This window comes from Crotalus tigris, unplaced genomic scaffold (genome assembly GCF_016545835.1).
Source record: "Crotalus tigris isolate CLP2741 ecotype Arizona unplaced genomic scaffold, ASM1654583v1 scf7180000018523.1292444, whole genome shotgun sequence".
Lineage (NCBI taxonomy): Eukaryota > Metazoa > Chordata > Lepidosauria > Squamata > Viperidae > Crotalus > Crotalus tigris.
The window spans coordinates 720,285-744,498 of NW_024097056.1; the positions used below are offsets into that span (position 1 = coordinate 720,285).

The 24,214-nt window shown below is 43.0% G+C and overlaps 1 protein-coding gene across 4 annotated transcripts in view; it reads left to right on the plus strand.

The window, feature by feature from the left end:
- The window catches only part of CACNA2D1 (calcium voltage-gated channel auxiliary subunit alpha2delta 1), a 336,443-nt gene extending 318,264 nt beyond the window's left edge, over positions 1–18,179 (plus strand). For all 4 annotated transcript variants that reach the window (XM_039353434.1, XM_039353435.1, XM_039353436.1 and 1 more), the window contains 5 exons: positions 2,540–2,595; positions 2,674–2,803; positions 4,255–4,367; positions 6,128–6,207; positions 14,959–18,179. In XM_039353434.1, the coding sequence (XP_039209368.1) occupies positions 2,540–2,595; positions 2,674–2,803; positions 4,255–4,367; positions 6,128–6,207; positions 14,959–15,075 (496 nt within the window). In that variant the 3' untranslated portion in view covers positions 15,076–18,179. The remainder of the gene's footprint in view (positions 1–2,539; positions 2,596–2,673; positions 2,804–4,254; positions 4,368–6,127; positions 6,208–14,958) is intronic.
- The last annotated feature ends 6,035 nt before the right edge of the window (positions 18,180–24,214 follow it).

Sequence of the window (24,214 nt, forward strand, 5' to 3'; positions counted from 1 at the left end):
CTAGCCAAACCCAAATCCTGCAACCGTTCTTCATATGTTTTAGCCTCCAGGCCTTTAAATCATGTCCGTTGCTCTTCTTTGCCCTTTTTCCAAAGACTCAACATCTTTTTTGTAATGTGGAGACCAAAAACTGGATGCGGTATTCCAGGTGTGGCCTTACTAAAGCTTTATAAAGCGGTACTAATACTTCACGTGGTTTTGGTTCTATGCCTCTGTTTATACAACCGAGGACTGTATTGGCTTTTTTGACTGGTAAAATAGCTTGATTCATTTTACCAGGCCATCGTGTATGATAGGAAGAGGAAGGGAAAGTTTATAGAGCTGTAACATTAACATAGAAGATCTAAATAATAATAATAATAATAATCCTTGGACATTTTTGCAAGTGAAGGGGAAGTGAGAAATAAAATTCTTGGCCAAAGTGTACTTCTGCTCTGCTCATAACTTAAGGGTTATTTGATTTATCCATTGTCTAATTGGTTTGTAGATTTCAATTTCCTTTCCTTAAGTTCTCAGACAGATATAGTAATAATAATAATAATAATAATAATAATAATAATAATAATAGTAAAGTTGGAAGGGACCTTGGAGGTCATCTAGTCCAACCCCCTGCTCGGGCAGGAAACCCTACACCATTTCGGACAAATGGCTGTCCAGTCTCTTCTTAAAAACTTCCAGTGTTGGAGCATTTACTGCTTCTGGAGGCAAGGCTGTTCCACTGATTAATTGTTCTCACTGTCAGGAAGTTTCTCCTTAGTTCTAGGTTGCTTCTCTCCTTGATTAGTTTCCACCCGTTGCTTCTTGTCCTGCCTTCAGGCGCTTTGGAGGATAGCTTGACTCCCTCTTCTTTGGGGCAGCCCCTGAGATATTGGAACACTGCTATCATGTCCCCCCTTGTCCTTTTCCAAAAGTTTCACATGAGTTCCACCCATCCTTTAGAGAAATTTATGAATTTTGACACAATGTACTATCTATCCTGTCTGATGGTTTTACCCATTTTGATTTCTCCAGGCAGTAAAAAAGACCAATGTTGTTTTATTTAAAATACATCAGGTATACATAGCCCCGGATCTTACTAGGAAATTAATGATTTTACTGAGGTCTTAACCTTGCTTCTCTCATTGCATACTTTTTGGCATAGATAATCCTCAACTTATGATCCTAATGGAGGCTGTTACGGTCATAAGATATGACAGTTGTAAAGCAGGTCACCCATGTAACCGAGCCAATTTTATGAACTTTTTTTTTTTGCAATGCTCATTAAGAGAACCACTGCAGCCATCGAGCAAATCTGTGGTCATTAAACAAGCCCATTGTCCACCTATGGGATGTTTTGCCCCAAATCAGAAGTAAACGCCACTTTTTTGACAAAAAAAAACATCATAAATTGCAGTTGTGCGGTTGTGGGATGTTGCCAACAGCTGTAAATATGGGCCAGTTGCCAAGTGCCCAAAATCCAGTGATGTGATTGTTGGAGGGGGCCAAGATGGACATCAGAACTTCAGAACCAGGCTGAAAGTACCTTATGGGGGGGGGTTCTGTCATAACTTTGAATGGCCACTAAGGGACCAGTCATAAGTTGATAACTACCTGTATGTATACAAAACATGGAATGGGGGCTCCTTGATGCTCTCTGAGCTTGCTTGTTTTCTTGCAGACGTTTCATTACCCAACTAGGGAACATCATCAGTGCTAGAAGGGAGAGGGGTGTGATGAGGAGGAAAAAGAGGAGGAAGAGGAGGAGGAGGAGGAGGAGGAGTAGGCCTGTGGGGTCCTTGGTGCTTTCTGAGCTTGGCTGTTTTCTTGCAGATGTTTCTTTACCAAACTAGGCAACATCATCAGTGGTAGAAGGGAATGTGGGAGGGAGGGGGAGGAGGAGGAGGAGGAGGAGGAGAAAGAAGATTGGGGGGTATTTGGTGCTCTCTGAGCTTGCTTGTTTTCTTGCAGACGTTTCATTACACAACTAGGGAACATCATCAGTGCTAGAAGGGAGAGAGGTGTGAGGAGGAGGAGAAAGACGAGGAGGAGGAGGAGGAGGAAGGACTGTGGGGTCCTTGGTGCTTTCTGAGCTTGGCTATTTTCTTGCAGATGTTTCATTACCAAACTAGGCAACATCATCAGTGGTAGAAGGGAGTGTGAGGACGAGGACGAGGACAAGGAGTAGGAGGAGAAGAAGAAGAAGAAGAAGAAGAGGAGGAGGGGGGAGGAGGAGGAGGAGGAGGAAGAGGAGGAGGAGGAGGAGAAAGAAGATTGGGGGGTCCTTGGTGCTCTCTGAGCTTGGTGGTTTTCTTGCAAAACTTTTATTACCTGATTAGGTAACACCTTCAGTGCTGGAAGGGAATGGGGTTTGTGGGGAGGAGCAGGAAGAGGAAGAAGAAGATTTGGGGGTCCTTGGTGCTCTCTGAGCTTGGCTGTTTTCTTGCAGACGTTTCATTATCCAACTAGGGAACATCATCAGTGCTAGTCTGTAAGAATTCTTCATTGCTATATTGGCTGTGATGGATTCTGATGTAGTTATTCTATCTCTTTGTTGATCTAGGTCTATTTTGCAGCAGCTCGTCTGGGGGCTGACCTTCCCACGTTTCCTTGGGGCAGGTAAGTCAAGCAACTGGGGAGAGAGGATGCCTCCCTTGGCAGATTCCTGTAGAGATGACCGTGTTGTTTCTTCTCCAGTGGAAGTGGAAGAGGAGGACTTCAGTGGGATCCTGTCTAAACAGAGTTGTATCACGGTACAAACACAATATTTCTTTGGGAATGATGAGAAATCCTTCAATGGCATTCTGGATTGTATCAACTGTTCTAGGTAGGTGTCACTTCGAAGCTCTTCACACATTTCCCCTTCCCTCTTAATATTTAAAATATAAAGAAGCAAACATAACAGGTGCATAAATATGGCTTTGCAACCTTTAAAACAGCCACTCCCCCCCCCCTCGAATTGCTGCTTTTAAAGGACTGCAGAAGGAGACTACATACAGTCGTGGCCAAAATTGTGGTAACCTTTTGGGAAAAGTGTATTTTTGAGGTTTGATGGCTAATAACACCACTTTTTTTTGGAGTAGTATCATAAATTTATATATCAATGGAAAGATAATTTAATCACGAATGTAATGCAACAAAGTTTGTTCAATTATCTGTACTGTATTCTACGAAACGTTATAGCCAAATAACCAGAAAAAGGAAACACAACTTGCTCAGGCTGATCTCAGGTAGCTTTCCTTCATCTAATTGTAGCCAATGAGCAGGAGTGTTTAGAGAGTCAATCAGGTGCCATCTTGTTTTGGCAATGAGCCAATCAGATCACAGTAGGATCCAATGATTGATGTCATGTATTGAAGCTGAGAGGAGGACATTGGTCAGTGTGTTATGTGATTGCTATCAGGTTAGTTGGGTTTTTTTTGCGTTCTTTCATTTAGTGAGCTTGTAAAATGTAATAAAATTAAAGTAATGGTGCAAAAAGTTGATAGGTTGCCCAGAAAGCGATGTAAAATAATATTACTAAGTGAACAAGGCTATAGTTATAAACAAATTAGAAGAAAAATGGGTGGAAACTGAACCAAAGGTGGCATTTCTACTGTACACTTTTCCCAAAAGGTTTCCACAATTTTGGCCACTGCTGTATGTGCTCTTTTGAAGATCAAATCTGAAATTCTGCACAATTTATATGCATTTCAATAGCATGTGTTTTACAGTCCTTATTATGGAATATTATGGAATAGAAGGTGTGAGAAGCGCATTGCTTTGACCATGAAGGTAGCCATATCCCTTGCAAGGGTCAGCATGATGCTTTTCAAAGGATTGCAACTGAAGCAGAACGGTGTCATGAACCTTCTTTGCTCTTAGAAATAACATGCCAGGCTGCATAAACTAAGAAAGACACACTGTGATTCTTCCAAGCAATTTTTTTAAAAAAATGATTGTTCCTCGCCTAAAGACAGAATCTTGCCAAACTAAAGCATGCTAACATTTCCATAAAGCATATACTCTGGGAACTGTTGAGGAGGAACCATCTTCACCCTCTTTCTCTCACACAAACTCTCTTGGCTGAGTTGCCTTCTGCTTCCCCTGGAAGCACTCTGGAATCCAGACTGCGTTTCCATCACACAACTGTGCCAAATGACTATTGCGGCTATTCCAGACAATATTTGCATAAATCTTTGTTCCTACGTTAATATTGACATTGAAGAATGAGGGCAAGACTCGTTTCCTGGATCTCAGCCTTTCACTCCTTGGTGTCCTTTTGGCTTTCCTCCTCAGGCTTTTTCATGCAGAGAAGATTTCCAACACCAATTTGGTTTTCATCATGAGCGACAGTAAAGAGTTGTGTCATCATTGTGATGCGAGGCCATTGATGCAAGCAGAGAAGCCTGATATCCTTTCCTGCTTAGACTTGAGACTGGATGTGTATATGCTTACAAAAGAATATTGGAAACAGCTGGAGAATCTGATTCTAAACTATAACCTGGATCAGTAGTTGTCTCTGTGTGTGGGTGTGATGTTATGCTATTCCACACACCAGCATTCTTTCTGTGCAGTCTTAATATGTCCTTACCATTGACTGGTTCATTGATTGTGTTCCATTAAGTCAGCATTGATTTTTACAAATAGACAGAGATAGACCTTCTCCAGGATAAAACATCACCATAGCTTTAGAACAATATCACTATTTTTTTTAAAAAAAACAACCAGTTTGGTCTAGTGGTGAAGGCACCAGGCTAGAAACCAGGAGTCTGTGAGTTCTAGTCCTGCTTAGGTATGAAAACCAGTTGGGTGACTTTGGGCCAATCAACAAGACACAGTAAGTTCTAGTCCCACCTTAGACACAAAAGCCATGGATGATTTTGGATGATTTTGAGCCAATCACCAGGAAACAGTGAATTCTAGTTCCACCTTAGAGACAAAAGCCAGTTGGGTGATTTTGGGCCAACCACCAGAAGACAGTGAGTTCTAGTCCCACCTTAAGCACAAAAGCCGGTTGGGTAATTTCTAGTCCCACCTTAAGCACAAAAGCCGGTTGGGTAATTTTGGGCCAACCACCAGAAGACAGTGAGTTCTAGTCCCACCTTAGAGACAAAAGCTGGTTGGGTGATTTTGGGCCAATCACCAGAAGACAGTGAGTTCTAGTCCCACCTTAGACACAAAAGCCGGTTGAGTGATTTTGGGTCAATCACCAAGAAACAGTGAATTCTAGTTCCACCTTAGATACAAAAGCCAGTTGGGTGATTTTGGGTCAATCACCAGGAAACAGTGAATTCTAGTTCCACCTTAGAGACAAAAGCCAGTTGGGTGATTTTGGGCCAATCACCAGAAGACAGTGAGATCTAGTCCCACCTTAGGCACCAAAGCCAGCTGGGTGACTTTGAGGCATTCACCAGGAGACTGAGAGTTCTGGCACCACCTTAGCATGAAAGATAGCTGAGTAGTTTGGGCCAGTCACTCTCAAACAGCCTAACCCACCTCACAGGATTCTTGTTGTGGGGAAATAGAAGGAGAGAGGAATATTAAAAATGTCCTTAAGGAATTTATAAAAATGATAAAGGCAGAACGAAATAAATAAATAAAACAAAACCAGTTAAGCAATTTACTCTTTCTATATATAACAATTCTTGCCTGTCTCTCTCTCTCTCTTTTTTAAAGGATGTCAGCATTACAGTATCTTATCCTCATCTCACGTCCAATATATTCTCAATATTATCATTTTTTTCCCCCCTTGATCTTTCGGTCCTCAACCCCTTTCTCTATACATACAACAAGACAATTCACAAGTATGCCTTCTACTACAGGAGGATAGGTCACACAATCCACCCCCACCCCATAAGCCTCTTGGACTGAATGAGATAGCCTTCTAAGCTCCAATACACGCCCAGCCTTATCACAACAAGAGGGAGCAGTAGACGGTAGAGATAAAGCCCCAACAGATTGCTGGCTCCAAAGCTAGTGGTCGCCAAGGTTGAGCGACGTTGTCATCAAAATGGACACGTTCAGTTGAAGCTCCAGGATTGGTTGGCTTACGGAACCTGGGACGGGGTGGGCCATCTTGTTCTTTGCTCCGATAGCAAAAGCTCTTCTCTCCCTCTTCACTTTGTTCTGCTATATGAAGGTTGTGTTGTGTTCCTTAATCAAGGGGCAGATGAAGGACCTAATCCCTGTGAAATGGTTCAACACCCCAGGTACAGAAAAGGACCCGACGCCTGCTTTGATGATGCTAAAGTAAGTCTTCTCTTTTGAGGAAGGGGCCTCTTAGACATAAGATCTTTTTTTTTCTTCTTTCTCCTCTCCTGAGAATAGTTTCCATCCTTGACTTCTCTCTCTCTCTCTCTCTCTCTCTCTCTCTCTCTCTCTCTCTCTCTCTCTCTCTCTCTCTCATTACACATACTGCTCCTTCCAGATCAGAGCCGTTCTAATGCAAATGTTCTCACAATTAACATAAAACCAAGGGCTGCTTTTTCCGAGCTGCAGTGATTGTGCTTTCACACACAATTTCTATCTAAAAAAAAAAAAAAAATAGGACAGTCTGTGCTGGCTTCCTCCGCACAGCCATGGCACACTTCCACGGTGGCTTCAAACATCCTTGAAAAATGAACTTTTAGATATTGTGTTTTGTTTTGTTTTTTTCCCCTCCCTTCTGACTCATGGGCATAATGCATTTTCCCTGTTCCAAATCTCTTTATTCGTGGGCACGCTGTGATCTGGAGGATATTACTTCTCTCTTTCAAAGAGGATTCCCTGTAAAAGGATGGTGCATGATCACAAGGACACAGATCTAATTACTTAATTTTGCTCATATTATGAAGTGCCCATGATATTTAATAATAATAATAATAATAATAATAATAATAATAATAATAAAGAAGATAGGATCCTTGGGTGCAATCCCAAAACAACTGGAGCACCACTTGAACATCATTGGCATTGACAAATTCGCTATTAGTCAATTGCAAAAGGGGGCCTTACTAGGAACTGCTTCCATCCTGCGACGATATCTGTAATACCATCAAACATCCACATCTGCCTATCCCAGGTCCTTGGGAAGGACTCGATAGGTAGACAAAAATGCCAAATCCAGTCTGAACATCTGGCTGACTGTGTGATGATCCATAATAATAACAATAATTGGTGTCCTCACGATTGCTAGAATCCAGCAAAGCAATTTTGGAACAAATATTTAAATTTGACAGAAAAGGTTAGATCCAAGAGAGATACATTTAATTGTGGAATAAAATATTTAACTTCGACAGAGAAGGTTAGATCCAAGACAGATAGATAGCAGTAAAAGAGGCTACACATACATACACTCACAAATATATATAGGTGTGTGTTAAAACCTCACATATTGGAACACAAAGATTGCGTTGGCTTTCAACTGTTCAACAGGGGAGTCCTCCATAAAATTTCAGACTGGTGGTTATACAGACCATGACAGTCATGAAAACCCATGATTTAATTTTTTTTAACACATTTTTTTTTTTAACACAAGTTTTTCTTTTTTTTAAGGCGGTAGACAACTTGTGAAATAAAAGTTCTCTATCTTTATTTGGGATTCAGTCTTTGCTAAGTGCAATAATGTCTCCTTCTTTGGGTTTCCTGGAAGACCTCCAAGGTCCCTTCCAGCCAGTGGTGGGATTCAAATACGTGAACAACCGGTTGTCTGTGTGGATGCCACTTCCAGAGGTCCATTCTGGGCCTGGGCAACAAAACAAATTAGCTACCAGTTCTGCTGAAGTGGCTTTTGGGTTGATTTCCAAATGTTTCATTACCAGGCTAGGTAACATCTATCTATCTATCTATCTATCTATCTATCTATCTATCTATCTATCTATCTATCTATCTATCTATCCATCCATCCATCCATCCAGTGATGGGATTCAAATATGTGAACAACTGGTTCTCTGTGTGGATGCCGCTTACAGAAGTCCATTCTGGGCCTGGGCAACAAAACAAATTAGCTACCAGTTCTGCTGAAGTGGCTTTTGGGTTGATTTCCAAATGTTTCATTACCAGGCTAGGTAACATCTATCTATCTATCTATCTATCTATCTATCTATCTATCTATCTATCTATCTATCTATCTATCTATCTATCTATCTATCTATCTATCTATCCATCCATCCATCCAGTGATGGGATTCAAATATGTGAACAACTGGTTCTCTGTGTGGATGCCGCTTACAGAAGTCCATTCTGGGCCTGGGCAACAAAAAAATTAGCTACCGGTTCTGCCAGAGTGGCTTTTGGGTTGATTTCCAAATGTTTCATTACCAGGCTAGGTAACATCTATCTATCTATCTATCTATCTATCTATCTATCTATCTATCTATCTATCTATCTATCTATCTATCTATCTATCCATCCATCCAGTGATGGGATTCAAATATGTGAACAACTGGTTCTCTGTGTGGATGCCGCTTACAGAAGTCCATTCTGGGCCTGGGCAACAAAAAAATTAGCTACCGGTTCTGCCAGAGTGGCTTTTGGGTTGATTTCCAAATGTTTCATTACCAGGCTAGGTAACATCTATCTATCTATCTATCTATCTATCTATCTATCTATCTATCTATCTATCTATCTATCTATCTATCTATCCATCCATCCATCCATCCATCCATCCAGTGGTGGGATTCAAATATGTGAACAACCAATTCTCTGTGTGGATGCCACTTCCAGAGGTCCATTCTGGGCCTGGGCAACAAAACAATTAGCTACCGGTTCTGCCAAAGTGGTGCGAACCGGCTGAATCCCACCACTGCTTCCAGTCCTTAGGAATCCGTGATTCTGTGATTCCAAGGGAGTTTTCTCAGGCCACAATGTTACAGTCCAAGATCTTGGTTTAGGTTGGAACCCTAAAGGTGCTTTTTCAGGAGGCAAACTGGACTTTCTTTTTTTATTAAAAAAGTTTTTATTTTCCATTTGTTCATACAAAATACAATTAAATTCCTAACCATTGGTACCGCCTGCCCATTCCCCCCAGGCTGCGTCCACCCTCTCTCATCCTTCCCCACTTCCCTCCTCTTTCTCTCCTCCCCTCCTACTCTCTTCCCCTCCCCTTCTCCTCTAACCATCCTACTTCCTCCCTACTCCTTCCTCCCCTCTCATCCCTCTCACACACATGAACGCAGCCTAGGGGAAATGCCCAAGCGTTTACCATGACTATATGATCATTACCCACCCACTCACCCACCCACCCACCCTCGCTTCGCAGAGCACAATACAGGGTTATTATTAAGAAAGTTAACAATAATGAAAAAGAAAAGAGAAAAAAAAAATCATACTTAACCTTTAACTCCCCTTAAATTAAGTCGTATAAACAACTCTCTCCAACAGTTACTATAAAATTTACTCATAAAATAAATGAAACTTTATCGTCCCATATTTTTTCTGAATATAATCTATCCATCTTCTCCATACAATAATATGTAACTGGACTTTCTTGTTTCTCTTTGAAGACGTTTCGCTTCTCCTCCAAGAAGTTTCTTCAGCTTCTTAGACGAGAAGCAAAAAAACATCTTCAAAGAAAAACAAAGGAAGGCCAGTTGCCTCCTGGAAAAGCACCTTTGGGACAACCATGACCTGGATGATGGAGAGTCCAGAGACCTTTAGGTTGCAACAAAGGTGCCTGTTTGAAGACATAAGAACAACGAAAACGTTGACCTACGAGAACTTCGGCTTTGCTGGGAACAGTGCAAAGGGCTCTCTGAAACATTTGTTGATTTCCCCGATCAACAACATTGGGTATTTGTGTGTGAACGTACAACGGAGTCTTGCTTATTAGCTTGATGTGCCCTGTTAGTCATGCAACGGTAACACTTTGGTATTTGGGGTTAAGTTTCCTTTCCAGTTCTTTCTCGTAAAAATTCTTTGCTTTTTTTTTTTTTTTTGCTTTTCGCATTATCTCTTCTGTCAGCTAGCCAACTGCATGGAGTTTCATCTTCTGTGTGTTTCTTCTCTGTGTTTCCTTTCCTTTCCTCTCTTTGCTACTTTGCCCGTTATTAATAGGATCAGCCTCTGTGCACGCGGAGCTTCGCCACTGCCATGACGCCCACTTCTGTCTTCATTTTTCTGCACGTTTTCATGTGGTGTGGATGGTCAGTTACTTTCTCTAATTTTGTGTTTTTATTTCATTTCCCCTACCCCAAAGGTTGTTGTTTTTTTTTTTTTGCAAGAATATAAAGGGGGCTAAGAATGCACAAAACCGATGACAAAGGAACGAGTGATGTATATAGGCTTGTTCAGAACTTAGTTTCTCTCAGAAAGAGGTTAGGAGTGGGGTAAGATCCTCCCCTTTCCCCCTCCCCTCTCCCTTCCCCTTCCCTTTCCCTTTCCCCTTCCCCCTTCCCCTTCTCCCCTCTCCTCCTTTCTCCCCTCCTCTCCTCTCCTCCCTTCCCTTTCTCCTTCTCTTTCCCCTTCCCCTTCTCCCCTCCTCTCCTCCCTTCCCTTTCTCCTTCTCTTTCCCCTCCCTCTCCTCTCCTTCTCCCTTTCTCCTTCCCTTCCCCTTCTCCCCTCCTCTCCTCCCTTCCCTTTCTCCTTCTCTTTCCCCTTCCCCTTCTCCCCTCTCCTCCTTTCTCCCCTCCTCTTTCTCCCTTCCCTTTCTCCTTCCCCCCTTCCCCTTCTCCCCTCCTCTCCTCCCTTCCCTTTCTCCTTCTCTTTCCCCTTCCCCTTCTCCCCTCTCCTCCTTTCTCCCCTCCTCTTCTCTCGTCCCTTCCCTTCCCTTTCTCCTTCCCCTGCCCCTTCCCCCCTCCCCTCCTCCCCTCCCCTCCCCTCCCTTCTCCCCTCCCTTTCCCTCCCCTCCTCTCCTCTCATCTCCTCCCTTCTCTTTCCCTTTCTCCTTCCCCTTCCCCCCTTCTCCCCTCCCTTCCTCTCCCTTCCCCTCCCCTCCTCTCCTCCCTTCCCTTCCCTTCCCTTCCATTTCCTGTTCTCTTTCCCCTTTCTCCCCCCTCTCCTCCCTTCTCCCCTCCTCTCCTCTCCTCCCCTCTCCTCCCTCCCCCTCTCCTTTCCCTTCCCTTCCCTTCCCCTTTCCCTTTCTCCTTCCCCTTCCCCTTCTCCCCTCTCCTTCTTTCTCCCTTCCTTTCCTCTCCTCCCTTCCCTTCCCTTTCCTTCCCTTCCATTTCCTGTTCTCTTTCCCCTTTCTCTCCCCCTCCTCCCTTCTCCCCTCCTCTCCAATCCTCCCCTCTCCTCCCTCCCCCTCTCCCTTCCCCTTTCCCTTTCTCCTTCCCCTTCCCCTTCTCCCCTCTCCTCCTTTCTCCCCTCCTTTCCTCTCCTCCCCTTCCCTTTCTGCTTCCCCTTCCCCCTTCCCCTCCCTTCCTCTCCCCTCTCCTCCCCTCCTCTCCTCTCCTCCATTTTCCGTTCTCCTTCCTCTTCCCCTTCTCCTCTCCTCCCTTCCCTTTCCCTTTCTCCTTCCCCTTCCTCTTCCCCTCCCTTCTCCCCTCCCTTCCTCTCCCTTCCTCTTTCCTCCCCTCCCTTCTCCCCTCCCTTCCCCTCCTCTCCTCTCCTTTCCTTTCCTTTCCTCTCCTCTCCTCTCCTCTCCTCCCTTCCCTTTCCCTTTCTCCTTCCCCTTCCTCTTCCCCTCCCTTCTCCCCTCCCTTCCTCTCCCTTCCTCTTTCCTCCCCTCCCTTCTCCCCTCCCTTCCCCTCCTCTCCTCTCCTTTCCTTTCCTTTCCTCTCCTCTCCTCTCCTCTCCTCCCTTCCATTTCCCCTTCTCCTTCCTCTTCCCCCTCTCCTCTCCTCCCTTCCCTTTCCCTTTCTCCTTCCCCTTCCTCTTCCCCTCCCTTCTCCCCTCCCTTCCTCTCCCTCCCCTCCCCTCCTCTCCTCCCTTCCCTTCCATTTCCCGTTCTCTTTCCCCTTCCTCTCCCCCCTCCTCCCTTCTCCCCTCCTCTCCTCTCCTCCCCTCTCCCTTCCCTTCCCTTCCCCCTCTACTTCTTTCCTGAGAAAATCTTTAATTAGTTCAGTTTTTTTTTATTTTTGGGTCATCAATTCACTTGTTTGTTCTTCCAACGTTAAGCCCTTCCACTCTCTCTCAAGGTCTATTGGGATCGCCACACTAGATTTTTCTATTTTCATTTAATTGTTTTTGTAGATCTTTAATTTTGATATGAAAGGGATGGTCCATAATCCAAGGAAGGAGTGTAGACTTTACGTGGTTAACATTCTTAATCCAGTTTTTAGTAACTTTCTAAAGAAGAAAGTTTTCCTGGCCCAACTGTGGCCTTCTGGTTGTCAATTAAGAGAGAGTTTGACAAGATAGAACTTCTGGCCAGCCTCTTCTCCTCGTTCCTGTTATACATCCATGTGCTAGTCTCTGAATTTATGCAGACAATATGGGTACGTGAGTCAGCCAAGATCTAATTTAAGGATTCGAGGCAATTTAATTAGAATTTGCATTTCAATTCAAAGAGTTGCGTCGAGTCAGTTTGAATTTGTGGTTTGAACATCACTCAAAAGGATGGTTTAAATGAACTGTTCTTCAATCAAAACTTCGCACAGCCCAAGTAGACAGTAGTCTTAGACATTGGTTGAGTTTGTAGAGCTGGTACTGTTTAATATAAAAATCACCATAAAACCGTAACAGCAACAAATCAATCTAAAAGAACAAAATCAGTCTGAGATAACTTGGCTTGCTTAATATCCACAAAATCATAGCTGTATGTTTTCAGTAGTGCTGTCTGCTAATACAAACATTGGAATCAACAGCATTTCTTGAATAAAGAAGAGAATAAAAATGAAAACAATGTACAGATGATTATGAGGAGATCTGTCTTATCACTTATCTAGTAGTGGCCAAAATGGTGGGAACCTTTTGGGAAAAGTGTACAGTAGAAATGCCACCGTTGATTAAGTTTCCATCAAGGACCACACAGTCCTACTCCTCCTCTTCCTTCTCCATAAATCCCACTCCCTTTTAGCAGTGATGGGTGCAATCCCAAAACAGCTGGAGGACCACTTGAACCCCATCGGCATTGACGGATTCCCCATCAGTCAATTGCAAAAGGTGGCTTTAGTTGGACCAGCTGACAATTTGCAATGAAACCTCTATCTCAGGGGTCTTCAAACTTGGCAACTTTAAGACTTGTGAACTTCAACTCCTCAGGGCTGGCTGAGGAATTCTGGGAGTTGAAGTCCACAAGTCTTAAAGTTGCCAAGTTTGAAGACCCCTGCTCTAACTGTCTATGGCAGTGGTTCTCAACCTTTTTAATGCCGCGACCTCCCCAACCGGTCGTAAGTCGAGGACTACTCAACTGGTGCAGCACCGTTTGCAGAATGGGACTTTTGGCGGGCTCAGCAGGGCAGAGACAGCCTGGACAATTCCTATTGGCTTTTGAAAGCCAATAGAATTAGACTCTATTCAAGAGAGTCTATTCTATTGGCTTTCAAAAGCCAATAGAATAAAAGGGAGTAGCACAGCTAAGGAAAAGGGGGAAAAAAATGGCAGACTGCGTTGTTTGGCGACCCCCGTGAAATGGTCGTTCGACCCCAAATGGGGTCCCGACCCACAGGTTGAGAACCACTGGCTTAGAAAAATGGGCACACTCCTGTATTATTTAAGGCTGATCAATAACCAAAATTAATAATTTCAGTTAATTACTTTGTGACTGAGCTATTTTAAAATGGCCTTTAAATGAAACCAGATAAGATAAGATGGGATGCTGAGATGAGATGAGATGAGATAAGAAGAGGAGACAAGGGAAAGCAAAGCAAGGCAAGGCAAGATAAGATAACCTTTATTGACATTTTTTTTACTGTGGGCACAACAGCACACATCAAAAATGAAATTTAGTTCCCGCTCTCAAAGTGAACACATACATGACACACACCTAAACATACTATATACAACATATGTATAGACCTACACTCTTACATATAAGTAACATATAAATATTGTTCACTGTCCGTCTGGAATATATAATGGAAGGAGGAAGCTTGAGAGTTCACAAGGTTAATGCTGCATGGAATGAAACTATGGCTGAATCTGGATGTTCTGCTTCAGATACCACAGAGCTCCCCCCCTCCCAGAGGGTAACCAGGAAAACAGGTCGTGAAGTGGATGGGTAGTGTCCCAGATAATCTTACAAATAATCTTATTAGTACTTTAGGGCAGGGCTTTTCAACCTTTTCACCCATTGTACCATTTTTAGGATATGGCAACATCTGAGTACCACCAGTCGCCTAGCAAGGTGTCAAAAACTTGATGACCAAAGGAAAAAAAGGAAAAAATTGATAAAGTACAGGTAGTTCTTGACTTACAACAGTTTGCTTAGTGGCTGTTTGAAGTTACAATGGCACTGAAAAAAGTGCCCCCCAAGCCACAGCTGAGGAAGACACCTGCCTGCCCACCTCTCCGAGGTTTTCATTGTTGTGAGCATTTCTGTTGAGGATTGGCAGCAGGAATGGGGTAGGGGGTGTTTGGTCTTTATTCCACCAGTCTGCTGGGTGGTTGCAGCAGGTTTTGGTCACTTCACATGACCCTGGGACACTGTGACCGTCATAAATATGAATCAGTTGCCAAGCATCTGAATGTAAATCACAAGACCCTGGAGAGGCTGCAACATTCCAGCTGATTGGTGCTTCTTCAGGGCTCAGCAGAAGCACCAGGATCAGCGCTGAGCTCCAGCTGGATTCTGGTGCTGATCCTGGCGCTTCCGCTGAGCCCTGACAGCCCTGCAGCTCCAGCCATCTCTCGCTCAGGCTTGTGCAGTGCTGCCACCGGTTCAGCTCATTCCCCTCCCCCGCTACCACTTTTCTAGGATGGTCGCGTACCACCTGCCAGGTGCCAATGTACCACAGGTGGTACCCGTACCCCTGGTTGAAAAGCCCTGCTTGAGGGACCGTCCAGGAGCCTGATGCTCACATGGGTCCACTCGTGGAGACTAAGTTGCACAAAAGGGTTCTCGGTGAGAAGCTTAAAAAGTCAACATCTCTTTACTAATGTTTCAGCTACTTCTAATCTCTCTCTCTCTCTTTCTTACCTACAGGACGATTCAGCCGAGTGTGGTGGAGCCTCTGGACTGAGCCCATCACTCTGGTCGACGGTAGGAATCCAGATTATCCTGCTCTGGATGTTATCCGGCAGCAGAGCTTGCCGATTATGACCCCGTGAAAACCCCAAACCTAATCTAACCAACCAAGATCCTGCCAAAAAAAAAAAAGTGAGCCCACCCTTTCCACTCAAGGAAAAAGGGGGCCCCAGTCTGCTCAGAGGGCAGACTCAGTGGCAATGCCAGTGACTCGGAAATCTTCTGTGGGGAAGATGCTCGAAGGCACCTGCCATGGCTGCATGTTGGTGTGTCAGATCCGTAACGCGTGTGTGAATGCTTCATCATCTAGGCCATTCAGAACCAAATCCTGTATGTGCTTTACCGTGGAGTGGCGAGGTTGGGGGGTAGGTCTTCTTTCGTCTGTGTGCTTTTGAAGACTTTTATGTAAAAAAAAAAGGGCTCCCCCTTTAAAAGATCACCCGGTTTCTGTTTGTTCGGACGTGGTTTTGAGCGGGTCGCACTCCTCAAACGTTGGAACATCCAATTTGTAAAGGAAAGGGGGGAAAAACCAAAAACTTGCCATTTCCTTCGCCTTCTGGTTTAGAGTACCGATTATTTACATGCCTGTTTCAACTTTGTTTGAATACAAGCTCAACGTCAGTTTCATTACGCTACCATTTCACGCCGGTTCGCCGGTAGTAAAATCAACCGTGGTTCAATGCCGTCACTTAGAAAAACACAGAGCATTCTTTACTCCTCTCCTCATCTCCATCACGAACGCGCCCACTGCCACTTCAAGCCCATCAATGCAACGGCATTTAGCAGATCTGAATACGTTTCCAGGATCTAATATATTCTAGGGGAGAGAATTATAACCACGGTGGGAAGGCGGCAACCGGTTTTAAAATAAAAAAAATGACTTTTTTTAAGAAAAGAAAAGAAAGGAGAAAAAAAAGTTAAAACGTTTTAAGGAAGCCGTGGTGGGCTAGACGTGGAAGATCTCCCGGAGAACTTCAAGGGTTGAATTGGACGTGACGAGACTTTAAATCATGACGTAAAATGCCTTATAACAGATTGTCTTTGTTTTCTAAAAACGAATCGGGTTCCATAACTTCATGAACTGGACGCAAAGTTCTGAAACGGCAAGCTCGAAGCAACAAACGTCAAAATGGAATTATTATTATTTAAAAATTTCTCTCTTCATCCCAGCATCTGTCCTTTGTTGCTCAAGCTGTTACTTGTCCACGTGGATTCCTGTTCTCAGAACATCGTCTTATCGATTCCTCCAAAGTTTTCAAGACACAATGTTTGTGAATACAAATGTCTTTGTGAATACTGTATATCGAACGTTGGTTTTCAAGGGTAAATTTGCATGACGACGAAGCTGCTATTTTGTTCAGGGTTGTTTTTTTTTTTTTTTAAGATTTAGGTTTTGTTTTTTTTTCCTTTTCTTTTTCACGGTAGAGTGTAGTTTATTGAACAGGTCTTTGAGTGATTTTTGTTTTCCTGCTGTGTGAGAAACCAAATATTGCGGTGTGGTGCAATTTAATCTTAAGCTATATATTGTTAAACAGATACTCTGAATAGACTGCACAAAGTAAAAGTTGAAAAGGGGGGATGGTACATTTAATTATCTGCTCAAATGGGGAAAAAAAAGTGGGTTTTATAGATGAAAACATTCACCTAAATTACTGTTTACAGGTCCAGTCAGTAACTGAAATCAAATGGACAGGCGTTTATTTCAAGGTTAAAAAAAAATAATAACTGCTTGTTTCTAGCAAAATTAGGCCCACTTATTAGGCAGCGTTTTACCTTCTGCTTTACATCGCAAACACCAAAATAAAAAATAAAAAAAAAGTCAGAAAACCCAAACCAATCCCTCTCATATAGAGTGAACACTTGGGTTTGAAGTAAAAATACTGATTTAGCATGAACTCAAACATCCGTCCCGTCAGTAAACAATTACTTTGAAGTAAAGAATGTTGTAGACAGAGAATATTTTAATCAAGGACTTTTTAAAACTCCCCAACAAATGTGTGGCTTTCCGGCTGTCACAGAATTCTACTCAAAACCCTGCAAACTGCAATTCTTTGTACGAGAACCCCGATAAACTATCATTGCACTTAGCGAGTGACTTTCATCTGATGTTGAGCCCCAAGTGTTTGAAGCACTTCCGAGAATGCAGTCAAAATGCGTGAATGGCAGGTCTTTATTTTTCCTCTGTTCGCCTCCATTTATTTTTCTGATTGTGGCTGAGCACGCTAGTGTGTTTCCCTCCCTTCCTCCTTTGACTTTGGCTGCATCTAACTTTGATATTGATTTCAGAGACGATTCAAGAAGGAATAACGAAGCTAATTTTCTACTTTTTTTAAAAAAAAAGGGTGGAATTTTTGCAGCCCCAAAGAAATACTCTTAACAGAACGGAATAAATATAATTCGGATTGCAACCTGGTTCTTTTTCTAGAGGTCTCAGAGTGGGCTGGCAAGAATCTGAATGATCACTAGTGGCAACAAAACGACACAGAAAACCTTAAATCTTTGTGTTGTCTACTGGTTGTGTGGATATTGGCAGTCCAGGTTTGGTAGCTCAACACTTCATGGCGGGTATTTCGTATCTTAGTCCAGGGGTCCCCAATCTTTTTGGTTCCATGGACCGGCAGTGGCAGCTTTGCCAGAGGGGGATGGCATGGTTTCACACACACAATATAAATTCCACACATGTGCAAATAAAGCTTTGCACGCTCGCCCTCCACTTTGGTGACCCGATTCCCAATGAGCCATAGCCCGTAGTGGTCCACTGCCCATGGGTTGTGGACCTCCTGTCTTAGTGCACTTCATGGTTGCCAAAACTAGTCAGAGATATACTATATTTCATTGCTCTGGTCCTCAGTGAAAAGAGTTCTGCTTGTTTAGTGTTAGGAGTCAAATGCAGCTTGCTTCTGTTAAAGCGGCAGATTGGTTATTATTTTTAATTTATTTATTTATCTATTGGGTTTATTTATTTATTGAATTTGTATAGCTACCCATCTCACACGTGTGTCACTGTCTCTGGGCAGTGCACACAATGAAAAATATACATTTCTCAGGAACGGGAGGGCAATTCCTTAAAATGTGGCTGTGCAGATCAAGCCCCCTTGCTGAATTTTTGCTTAACAATAGAGTTTGCCTTAATCAAAATATTGGTCCTCATCCTTAATTTGCAGTATTTTTTTTTTTTTAAAAAAAAGAGAATCTCTTTCTCTGAGAAGCATACAAATGAAACTATCCACCAATCCATCTGTATTCAGGTAGCTTGTAGCCTCTACAGATGATTTTTTTTTTGTCAAAACATCTTTTCAGGTACTGCTACCAACTACTTCCTGTAAATAATGCTTACGGTTACAATATCTACATCTATTATTATTTTTTTAAACTGCCTTAATTAATTCCTAGTCTTTGCAAAGGATAATTTAATGGCTGGTTTCCTCTCTTTCCCTCCTAGTATGGAAAGAAGAAAGCTTAATTCTCCTTGTGGGAATAGGAACCGACTTCTTAAAGGTCAGTTCATAACTAAAGGTTTAGTGTGCATTAACCAGGAAACAAGAAGCTTTTACTTAAAGTGGTAGGGCACCCATGCGGAAAGAAACTTTAGCCACAGATATAGGCATAGCTGGAAGATGCAGTGATGTCCATGTAATATAGAGATGGACTAAGAAGGTTTTTTTTGTCCTCTTTGCTGCCACCTAGTGGTCAGATGGAGTTTGGCAGCCCAGATCTGGTAGCCTTGCACGCTGAGCTGTGTTCAGCTGTTAGAAAAACATCAGGACTGCTTATCACATGAGCAGCTCCTGATCAGCGTGTTCCAGGTGACATTGCTCAAACCATCTGAGCTTGAATGCATGGATTTTTTGCGGGATCAAATTCTATAGGAGAGTGTGTGTGTGTGGGGGGAAATCCTTGCCTTGATAGCTCTGATGCATATTATCATGCAGGTGAGCATGGATCCTCATCCTGGCTCATGTTGCAACCAAATAAAGCAGTGTTTCCCAAACTTGACAATTTTAAGGCATGAGGACTTCAACTCCCAGAATTCCACAGCCAGCAACGCTGGCTGTGGAATTCTGGGAGTTGAAGTCCACATGCCTTAAAATTGTCAAGTTTGGAAAACACTGAAATAAAGCATGCATTCACCAGGAAACAAGAAGCTTTTACTTAAAAGTGGTAGGACATCCATGCTGCAGGAAACTTTAGCTTGGACTTTAGCCCTTGAGAGATCTGGACTTGAAGCTTGTCTCCTGGAAGATGTCATATTTGGCAGGAGGAAGGTGTAATTTGAACGACAGTTGGCAGACGAGAGGCTCTAGGATAACCAAGTTTTAAGCGTTGCACAAATTTCCTTTCTATCGCTCTAAAGTCGTCCCCCTTTTCTACGTTGCCAGAAAATCTGCTGGGAATTTTTCTGAAGACTTGGCATAACGTTAAGCAACCCTACCTCATTCATTAAGGATTTCCAATGTTGGAATTCTCCAAACTATTTAGACCCTGCCACTTATTATTATTATTATTATTATTATTATTATTATTATTGATCATCGCACAGTCAGCCAGATGTTCAGACTGGATTTGGCATTTTGTCTACCTAGCGAGTCAATAATAATAATAATAATAATAATAATAATAATAATAATGTTGGAAGGGACCTTGTCTGAAATGGTATAGGGTTACCTGCCTGAGCAGGGGGTTGGACTGGATGACCTCCAAGGTCCCTTCCAACTTTATTATTATTATTATTATGGATCATCGCACAGTCAGCCAGATGTTCAAACTGGATTTGGCATCTTGTCTACCTATTGAGTCCTTACCCAGGACCTGGGATAGGCAGATGTGGATGTTTGATGGTATTACAGGTATCGTCGCAGGATGGAAGCAGTTCCTAGTAAGGCCGCCTTTTGCAATTGACTAATAGCGAATTTGTCAATGCCAATGGTGTTCAAGTGGTGCTCCAGTTGTTTTGGGATTGCACCCAAGGAGCCTATGACTATTGGTACTACCCTTGCTTGCTTTTGCCACAGTCTTTCTATTTCTATTTGTAGGTCTTTGTATTTTGTTATCTTCTCCAGTTCTTTCTCGTCTATTCTGCTGTCTCCAGGCACTGCCACGTCCACTATCCAGACTTTTTTGTCTTTCTTATCGACAATTGTTAAGTCTGGGGTGTTATGTTGCAGGTGCTTGTCTGTTTGAATTCTGAAGTCCCAGAGCAGTTTAATTTTATCATTTTCTATGACTTTCTCTATTTTATGATCCCACCAGTTTTTGCTTACAGGCAAATGATATTTTTTGCAGATCTTCCAATGCACCATTGTTGCTACTTTGTCATGCCGCTGCTTGTAGTCAGTCTGTGCAATCTTCTTGCAACAGCTTACCATTATTATTGTTATTGTCAGCCAGATGTTCAGACTGGATTTGGCATTTTGTCTACCTATCGAGTCCTTACCCAGGACCTGGGATAGGCAGATGTGGATGTTTGATGGTATTTTAGATATCGTCGCAGGATGGAAGCAGTTCCTAGTAAGGCCGCCTTTTGCAAGTGACTAATAGCGATTGCATTATTATTATTATTATTATTATTATTATTATTATTATTATTATTACTATTATTATTTGGGCAAAAGGAAGAGAAGAACAGGGTTTAACTTAAAAAAAAAGTTGGCTTCCCAGTAGGAATGAATTAACCTCTGCAGAATCCAGGTATGACCCTAAATTAGAAGCTAAATTCCAAGCTCTGGTCTTTCCAGGCAGCAGGCCTTTTTCAGAGCTTTTCCTCCTCTGAAAAACAGTTCCAGTTCTCCCCAGGACCTCCAAAATCCTCTCCCAAAGATTGTAGGATTGCAGCTTAAAAGGGTGTTGTTTCTCACCTTTTAGAATTGGCCTTCATTCTTCCCATTTAAGAAAAAAAAAAAAGCAAAATTATCCCTTTCATCAAGTGTTCTACAGTTGACTGATTGTAACTGTCTTCAGAATATTGATACCTATTTAAATTGCATTGGTTTTGGCCAGGGATCTTCAAACTTGGCCCTTCTATGACTTGTGGACTTCAACTCCCAGAATTCCTCAGCCTTCCTTCCTTTCTTCCTGTCCCTCCCTCCCTCTTTCCTTCCTGCCTTCTTTCCTTCTTTCCTTCCTGCCTTCTTTCCTTCCTTCCTTCCTTCCTCTCTCCCTCCATCCTTCCTGTCCCTTCCTTCCTTCCTGTCCCTCCCTCCCTCCTTCCTTCCTTCCTTCCTTCCTTCCTTCCTTCCTTCCTTCCTTCCTTCCTTCCTTCCTTCCTTCCTTCCTCTCTCCCTCCCTCTTTCCTGTCCCTCCCTCCTTCCTTCCTGCCTTCTTTCCTTCCTTCCTTCCTCTCTCCCTCCCTCCTTCCCGTTCCTTCCTTCTTGTCCCTCCCTCCTTCCTTCCTTCCTCCCTTCCTTCCTCTCTCCCTCCCTCCTTCCTGTCCCTTCCTTCCTTCCTGTCCCTCCCTTCCTTCCTTCCTTCCTTCCTTCCTTCCTTCCTTCCTTCCTTCCTTCCTTCCTTCCTTCCTTCCTTCCTTCTTCTTCTCTTCTCTTCTCTTCTCTTCTCTTTTTCTCGAGTTTTACTAGTCTTGGATTTGATCATTCCTTCTCACTGTAATTGGATTTGCTGTTAAAAAGAGTTATGCTGTAAAAAAAAAACGTATGTAACAGAGTTGCTGCTTGTTTTACAACTTCTGGCTATTCCAAGGGACGTAGAGAAGCTGATCAAACTGTTTCCATTTTTATAATAAGCCTGGAAGGCTGCTTATCTGGCAACTAAATCATCTTTGCTCTGGGTATGTGGGGTGTTTTTTCCCCCTTTTTTGGGGAGAAAAAGCAAAACAGCTGTCCGATGAAAGGGGTTAGTTCTTTCCATTGCCCCATCCCATCTCTCTCTCTTTCTCTGCAACAACCAGCATTACTGCCAAAACATGAAGTGTGGTCCATATTTGTATCACGTTTTTAACATGACATATATCCCCCGAGTCTGACTGAGGAGGTTTTTTAGGTATTGCTACCTTGAACAATTTTAGTATGATCCCTTTTGATGTTTCTAACGCTGGAGGCTTTCTTGCTGAAACTTGACAAGAAAAAAATCAGTATTGCTGTCGTTTGTAAGTTTTCCTACAGAATTCCTTTTACTGGCCTTGATGCGCTCAAATAAGCAGTATCTCATTTTAAGTGACCTTTGCAACCTAAGTGTTACTTGCTCTTTTTGAACTCTTCAGTATTCATTAAAGAACACAAAAGGGGTTTCTTTTGCTCCTACGTGGGGTCTTAAGTGTGGTGGAAGCCTGAGTTTCCTTCACATCCTTCTTCGTCAAGGTGGCCTCCCCAGGCTGAAAGGAGTTGGGCCCTGTGTCCAGGCTGAAAGGAGTTGGGCCCTGTGTCCAGGCTGAAAGGAGTTGGGCCCTGTGTCCAGGCTGAAAGGAGTTGGGCCCTGTGTCCAGGCTGAAAGGAGTTGGGCCCTGTGTCCAGGCTGAAAGGAGTTGGGCCCTGTGTTCAGGTGTTTCAGCATACAAACTGGTCCTGGCCCTTAACATCCGTTTGGTCACCATGGAAATCTTCTTCTGAAAGACTCCATGGATCAGACATAAGCACTTTTCTTAGCACGATAGCTGTATGATGGTCCTCTAAACGTGGGCTTGGACCCTCTGTGTGCGAGGCTTTCTCCATTACAAATTCAGGGAATGGACATTGCCGGGGGGGGGGGGAATGAGGCAATGGATGAGATGTTCCTTCAAGATGCTCAGCTTATCTTCCTTGGTTCCACCAAAGGCGTCTCTCTCTCTCTCTGTCGTGGTTGCTGTTTTCCTCTGAATTATAATATTTCTGCTGAATGTATTGACATAATCCAAGCAAGGTATTTGATTTAGAACTCCAGCTGTCAATTCTGATTCCCAAGGAAAATTAAAAAAGAAACAAGAGGGCCTCAGGAAGCCAAAAGATTGTAGTATCACCTAGAAGCCACAGTGATATTGTACACATCTTGGTGTCATAGTGCAAATGCTGGAGATTTCATAACTGACGTCGTTTTCACAAGCCCTGTCACCCCTCTTGGGGAGAGCCATGAGCAAAAATCACCTTGGACCTGAATTGACATCACTTGTGTAGCTGTTACGTGGAGTCAGTCCTCTGCATTTTGCAAAATTGAACGAGAAAATCCAAATGGATATTCCGAGGACCCAGAATCCCCTTGGTTTGTAATTTGGAGCGATTTTTCTCCAGAAAAGACAGGCCAGGTAATTCCATTCCAAAAACAAGGTTGTATCTGTGGGTTGCTAATCCCCACCCCACCCTTTGTCATATTGCATTGTTAGTATTGTTAATATCAGCGCCAGTCTATTGTAAGCAGTAGGGTGTGGGTCAACAAGTGTTCAGAGTTTCAGAAGTTCATGGTAACCCATTAACCAGTGGTCTGTTCATCTGTCATTGGATCTATTGTTGAAAACTGGAGTTCACACCACACAGAAATATTTTGATCTGAGATCAAGAGATTCCCTTTGGTCCAAATCCTATCTGAACTCGCAGTTGAGTTGTGACAAGTCTACTTGACCTTCCTAATATCTGGGTGGATGTTTCAATCATGAATTGGAGTGGTTTGTACTGGGGGGGGCGGAGTTTACCTATGACCCGTCCCTCCCCCCCTTCTCTTCAGTGCTGCTGAATGGGCAGATCAATCAATCTTCCCTTTCAATGATACTTTTGTGAATTTAAAAGGCTGAAATGAGGCATAAAGCAAATCGTTTTGTAAAAATTTGTACAATACTGTGATAAAAAAAATTTATAATCTTAAAAAACTGTTGTGTTGGATTATTGTGGAATAAACAGTATATTCAGAATAAAAGTTTATCCTTTGAATCAATGGCGAGTCTGTGGATTGTGATCTCACTTTGTCTTCTAAAAGAGATAGCAAGAGCCCTTAGACTTATATACCGCTTCAGAGGGCTTTACAGCCTTTTCTAAGCGGTTCATGGAGTCAGCATATCTGGATCCTCATTTTACTGACCTCATATAGATGGAAGGCTGAGTCAACCTTGAGCCGGTGAGGGTCAAACTCCTGGCTGTGGGCAGTTTGCCTGCAATACTGCATTCTAACCACTGTGCTACCATGGATTAATTATGAATGCCTGTTTCTTTGAGAATTACCCAATTTTGAATCCCAAATGCCTCTGCAGAACATAAGGAGAAGAATTGGAGAAGATTTGCATCCTGATTACATTACATGA